This window comes from Carcharodon carcharias (genome assembly GCF_017639515.1).
Source record: "Carcharodon carcharias isolate sCarCar2 chromosome 27 unlocalized genomic scaffold, sCarCar2.pri SUPER_27_unloc_11, whole genome shotgun sequence".
NCBI classification, from domain to species: Eukaryota; Metazoa; Chordata; class Chondrichthyes; order Lamniformes; family Lamnidae; genus Carcharodon; species Carcharodon carcharias.
The window spans coordinates 310350-317849 of record NW_024470626.1 but is presented as its reverse complement, the minus strand read 5'-3'; the positions used below and the strand labels follow the sequence as shown (position 1 = coordinate 317849).

Sequence of the window (7500 nt, the reverse complement as noted above, 5' to 3'; positions counted from 1 at the left end):
TGAGAGAGTTCGACAGGGACAGACATATAACGATGGAGAGAAAGAGAGTGAGAGAGAGGGGTAGGCAGATAAAGAGAGAGGTGGAGAGAAAGTGGGACAGAAAATGAGTGGTGAAGAGAGAGAGAGAGCGAGAGAGAGGTAGACAGCTAAAGAGAGAGTGAGAGAGAGAGACAGGGAATGAGAGGCAACAAGAGTGAGAGAGAGAGGTAGACAGATAAAGTGAGAGTCGGAGACAGAGAACGAGAGAGACAACAAGAGTGAGAGAGAGAGGTCGACAGATAGAGAGAGGCAGAGAATGAGAGACAAAGAGGGTGGGAGAGAGAGGTAGACAGATAAAGAGAGAGTCAGAGACAGAGAACGAGAGAGACAAAGAGAGTGAGAGACAGAGAGAGGAAGACAGATAAAGAGAGTCAGAGACAGAGAACGAGAGAGACAAAGAGAGTGAGAGAGAGAGACAGGGAATGAGAGACAACAAGAGTGAGAGAGAGAGAGGTCGACAGATAAAGAGAGAGGCAGAGAATGAGAGACAAAGAGGGTGGGAGTGAGAGGTAGAGAGATAAAGTGAGAGTCGGAGACAGAGAACGAGAGAGACAAAGAGAGTGAGAGCGAGAGTCAGGTAGAGAGTGTTAGATAGAGAGTTAGATAGAGAGAGACAAGAAAAGAGAAAGAGAGTCAGAAACATAGACCGAGAAGGAGCGACAGAAAGGCAGATAAAGGCACCTTGTCAGCACATCAGGGCTTTTTCTGAGCCCTAACTGCCCCACATGGCTCCCAGGGCTTTACTGTGAGCTGCAAACCACACGAGATCCAAACTGCAACCAAACCCCCCCCCTCTCCCACCAACACACAGATAAATTGAAACTAAGGAGCCTTCTTAAGCTAAACCATTTCCACAATTTTTAAAAAAATTCATTCACGGGATGTGGGCTTCGCTGGCTGGGCCCAGCATTTATTGCCCATCCCTAATTGCCCCTTGAGAAGGTGGTGGGTGAGCTGCCTTCTTGAACCACTGCTGTCCCCTGTGGTGTAGGTACACCCACAGTGCTGTTAGGGAGTGAGTTCCAGGATTTTGTCCCTGTGGTGTAGGTACACCCACAGCGCTGTTAGGGAGGGAGTTCCAGGATTTTGTCCCCTGTGGTGTAGGTACACCCACGGCGCTGTTAGGGAGGGAGTTCCAGGATTTTGTCCCTGTGGTGTAGGTACACCCACAGCGCTGTTAGGGAGGGAGTTCCAGGATTTTGTCCCTGTGGTGCAGGTACACCCACAGCGCTGTTAGGGAGGGAGTTCCAGGATTTTGTCCCTGTGGTGTAGGTACACCCACAGCACTGTTAGGGAGGGAGTTCCAGGATTTTGTCCCCAGTGTGGTGTAGGTACACCCACAGCGCTGTTAGGGAGTGAGTTCCAGGATTTTGTACCTGTGGTGTAGGTACACCCACAGCGCTGTTAGGGAGGAAGTTCCAGGATTTTGTTCCATGTGGTGCAGGTACACCCACAGCGCTGTTAGGGAGGGAGTTCCAGGATTTTGTTCCGTGTGGTGCAGGTACACCCACAGCGCTGTTAGGGAGGGAGTTCCAGGATTTTGTCCCCTGTGGTGTAGGTACACCCACGGCGCTGTTAGGGAGTGAATTCCAGGAACTAATCCCCTGTGGTGTAGGTACACCCACGGCGCTGTTAGGGAGTGAATTCCAGGAACTAATCCCCTGTGGTGTAGGTACACCCACGGCGCTGTTAGGGAGGGAGTTCCAGGATTTTGTCCCCTGTGGTGTAGGTACACCCACAGTGCTGTTAGGGAGGGAGTTCCAGGATTTTGACCCAGCGACAGTGAAGGAACGGCCGATATATTTCCAAGTCGGGGTGGTGAGGGGCTCGGAGGGGGAACTTCCAGGTGGTGGGTGTTCCCCATGTGTCTGCTGCCCTTGTCCTTCTAGATGGTAGTGGTCGTGGGTTTGGGCGTCGCTGTCGAAGGAGCCTTGGCGAGTTGCTGCAGTGCATCTTGTAGATGGTACACACGCTGCTGCTACTGTGCGTCGGTGGGTGGGAGGGAGTGAATGTTTGTGGATGGGGGGGCCGATCGAGCGGTGGGGTGGGGGGGGGGGCTGCTTTGTCCTGGACGGTGTCGAGCTTCTCGAGTCTTGTGGGAGCTGCAACTCATCCAGGCAAAGTGGGGGAGTGTCCCATCCCACTACTGACTTGTGCCTTGTAGATGGTGGGCAGGCTTTTGTGGGGGGGTGGGGGGGGAGTCAGGAGGTGAGTTACTCGACATGGATCTTTCAGAGCTCACAGAGTGCCCGCCTCGACACACAAAGGAAAGCGTCTCTCTCTCTCTGGACTGCACTTCTTGGTGAGCAGTGCAGGCATCATGTCTTCAGCTCTGCAGCTAAGAAAACGCAGCGGATACTTTAGGATCACAACCTTCCAGTTGTTCACCCCTCAAGGAAATATGACCCCAATCTTTCCGTGTGTTCATTTAGAAGCTGCTGTCATTGCACTGATTCCACTTTACTACTTCCCAGAACTAAAAAAAAAAATCGCCTCTAAAACATTTAACACGAACCATAAGCTAGATGTTCGCAACGAGACACAGAGTTTGGTACCGGGATGACGAGGGGCAGTGTTTCGGCACAGCTGGTGGTCAACGCTGATCTGCTTGAGTCCCGAAGGGAAACTGGATACAATTGTCACAACTGTTCTGCAATTTGTATTCATTTCGAGACGCGTGCCCTGAATTCAGCAGTAATAAGAACTGGGGGCAAGAGTCGGCAAATTCAGCCCCTCGAGCCGTTCATGACGATCGTGGCTGATCTCGTTTCGGCCCCGACTCCAATTTCCCGCCCTCTCCCCCATGACCTTTCAGCCCCCGTGACTAACTAAAAATCTGTCTACCTCCTCCTTAAATTTAGTCAGCCTCCCGGCATCCACTGCTCTCCGAGGTAGTGAATTCCACACCGATTCACCAGCCTTTGAGAGAAGCAATTCCCCCTCATCTCTGATTTAAATCTACCGCCCCTTCGTCTAAAACTGTGGCCTCTTGTTCTTGAATGCCCCACAAGGGGGAAACATCCGCTCTACTCTACTTTGTCCGTCCCCTTTAGCATCTTATACACCTCAACCAGATCTCCCCTCATCCTTCTGAACTCCAGCGAGTATCGCCCTAAACTGCTCAATCTCTCCTCCTAAGACAAGCATCTCTGGAATCAATCTAGCCAACCTCCTCCAGTGCAAACACATCCTTAAGACCACATAAGGCCACTGAGCCTTATAGTTTTCTGACAAAACCAAAGTAGACCTTTATGAATAGAAGAAATGACTTTAAGCACACACATCGACCTACAAATTCCGACTATGATTTAGTTAATCGAACTCCCATTACACTTTGGTTAAGGCAACAGGAATTCACAGAGATTCTAAAAGACCCAACCAAAGAAACACGATACCCCGAACAATCCAATTCCAAGTGAGTTTCTCAGCTTTAGTTTTTTGTAGACAGCAGCTTCAGGCTTGGGTGATGGGGGCTTGTTTTGGATCTTAGAATGCCTGCCCTTACACACAGCCTTCACTCCTTCATACACATTTTCCCCTCTCAATGCAAATTCCCATTGTTTCACTATGTCTTTGGACTTTACCTCTCTAATGATAAAATCTCCCACAGCGCCCATGTTACCAGTAATGTTTGGGGAAAGGAAACACACTGTTTCTCAACTTCTCCTGGCGAGGGTGAGATATTTCACTCCCTCTGTTGAATTCATGCTAGTCTGGTTTATCCAAAAATGCTAATGTGACCTTTACATCTTACTTTCTAAAACACACACGCACGCACACACGTGCACCATAAACACACGCGCGCACCCCAAACACACACGCACGCACACACGTGCACCACAAACACACACACGTGCACCACAAACACACACGCGCGCACCTCAAACACACACGCGCGCACCCCAAACACACACGCGCGCACCACAAACACACACGCGCGCACCACAAACACACACGTGCACCACAAACACACACCCCAAACCCATACACCACACCCCAAACACACACCCACACCACAAACGCGCACCCCAAACACACACGTACAGCACAAACACACACCCCAAACCCATACACCACACCCCAAACACACATGCGCACCCCAAACACACACCCCAAACCCATACACCACACCCCAAACACACACGCGCGCACCCCAAACGCACACGCGCGCACCCCAAACACACGCGCGCGCACCCCAAACACACGCGCGCGCACCACAAACACACACACGCGCACGCACCACAAACACACACACGCGCACGCACCACAAACACACACACGCGCACGCACCACAAACACACACACGCGCACGCACCACAAACACACACGCGCGCACGCACCACAAACACACGCGCGCACACACCACAAACACACACGCGCGCACCACAAACACACACACGCACACACCACAAACACACACGCGCGCACCACAACCACACACGCGCACCACAAACACACACACACGCACCACAAACACACACACGCACGCACCACAAACACACACGCGCACAACAAACACACACGCGCACCACAAACACACACGCGCACCACAAACACACACGCGCACCACAAACACACACACACACACCACAAACACACACGCGCACCACAAACACACACGCGCACCACAAACACACACGCGCACCACAAACACACACGCGCACCACAAACACACACGCGCACCACAAACACACACGCGCACCACAAACACACACGCGCACCACAAACACACACGCGCACCACAAACACACACGCGCACCACAAACACACACACACGCGCACCACAAACACACACACGCGCGCGCACCACAAACACACACGCACGCACCACACACACGCGAGCAGCACAAATACACACACGCACGCGCACCACAAACACACACGCGCGCACCACAAACACACACGCGCGCACCACAAACACACACACGCGCACCACAAACACACACACGCGCGCACCACAAACACACACACGCGCACCACAAACACACACGCGCACACACCACAAACACACACACGCACACACCACAAACACACACACGCACACACCACAAACACACACACGCACACACCACAAACACACACACGCACACACCACAAACACACACACGCGCACCACAAACACACACACGCGCACCACAAACACACGCGCACACACCACAAACACACACACGCACACACCACAAACACACACACGCACACACCACAAACACACACACGCACACACCACAAACACACACACGCGCACCACAAACACACACGCGCACACACCACAAACACACACGCGCACACACCAAACACACACACGCGCGCGCACCACAAACACACACGCGCGCACCACAAACACACACACGCGCACCACAAACACACACACGCGCACCACAAACACACACGCGCGCACCACAAACACACACGCGCGCACCACAAACACACATGCGCGCACCACAAACACACATGCGCGCACCACAAACACACATGCGCACCACAAACGCGCACCACAAACACACACACGCGCACCACAAACACACACGCACACACCACAAACACACACGCGCGCACCACAAACACACACGCGCACCACAAAAACACACACACGCACACACCACAAACACACACACGCACACACCACAAACACACACACGCACACCACAAACACACACACGCGCACACCACAAACACACACGCGCACACACCAAACACACACACGCGCGCGCACCACAAACACACACGCGCGCACCACAAACACACACACGCGCACCACAAACACACACGCGCGCACCACAAACACACACGCGCGCACCACAAACACACATGCGCGCACCACAAACACACATGCGCACCACAAACGCGCACCACAAACACACACACGCGCACCACAAACACACACGCACACACCACAAACACACACGCGCGCACCACAAACACACACGCGCACCACAAAAACACACACACGCACACACCACAAACACACACACGCACACACCACAAACACACACGCACACACCACAAACACACACACGCGCACCACAAACACACACACGCGCACCACAAACACACATGTGCACACACCACAAACACACACGCGCGTACCACAAACACACACGCGCACACACCACAAACGCGCACCACAAACACACACACACGCACCACAAACACACACGCGCACCACAAACACACACACGCACACACCACAAACACACACACGCACACACCACAAACACACACGCGCGCACCACAAACACACACGCGCACCACAAACACACACACACGCACCACAAACACACACACACGCACCACAAACACACACGTGCACCACAAACACACACGCGCGCGCACCACAAACACACACGCGCACCACAAACACACACACACACACCACAAACACACACACACACACACACGCGCGCACCACAAACATACAGGCGCACCACAAACACACACGCACACACCACAAACACACACGCGCACCACAAACACACACACGTGCACCACAAACACACACACGTGCACCACAAACACACACGCACACTCCACAAACACACACGCGCGCAGCACAAACACACACACGCGTGCGCACCACAAACACACACGCGCGCACCACAAACACACACGCGCGCACCACAAACACACACGTGTGCACCACAAACACACACACGCGCACCACACACACACACACACACGCGCACCACACACACGCGCGCACACCACAAACACACACACAGACTCACACACCACAAACACACACCACAAACACACACGCATGCACACACCACAAACACACACACACACGCACACACCACAAACACACACGCGCGCACACACCACAAACACACACACACACACACAATTGCACTACTTTACAATAAATTCCAATAACATTAAGACAATTATTATGTCTTCCTAACAGGGAGAGAGACAGAGTGACAGAGAGAGGGGGAGAATATCCATCAAACACTCCCAGGACAGGTACAGCATGGGGTTAGATACAGAGTAAAGCTCCCTCTACACCATCCCCATCAAACCCTCCCAGGACAGGTACAGCACGGGGTTAGATACAGAGTAAATCTCCCTCTACACTGTCCCCATCAAACATTCCCAGGACAGGTACAGCACGGGGTTAGATACAGAGTAAAGCTCCCTCTACACTGTCCGCATCAAACATTCCCAGGACAGGTACAGCACGGGGTTAGATACAGAGTAAAGCTCCCTCTACACCGTCCCCATCAAATACTCCCAGGACAGGTACAACACGGGGTTAGATACAGAGTAAAGCTCCCTCTACACCGTCCCCATCAAACACTCCCAGGACAGGTACAGCACGGGGTTAGATACAGAGTAAAGCTCCCTCTACACTGTCCCCATCAAACACACCCTGGATATGTAGAAGGGAGACAGGAGGGGAGTGAGGAGCGCGGGGTACTCACTGTGAGGTAGGCGATGGTCTGGTTGGTGATGGTGACCTGA

At 53.0% G+C, this 7500-nt stretch overlaps 1 protein-coding gene across 1 annotated transcript in view; it reads right to left on the bottom strand.

The window, feature by feature from the left end:
- The window catches only part of haus4 (HAUS augmin-like complex, subunit 4), a 35306-nt gene that overhangs the window by 11705 nt on the left and 16101 nt on the right, over positions 1 to 7500 (bottom strand). Inside the window, exon 6 of the mRNA XM_041180961.1 lies at positions 7461 to 7500. This exon is cut by the window's right edge and continues 106 nt beyond it. Within this exon, the coding sequence (XP_041036895.1) occupies positions 7461 to 7500 (40 nt within the window). The remainder of the gene's footprint in view (positions 1 to 7460) is intronic.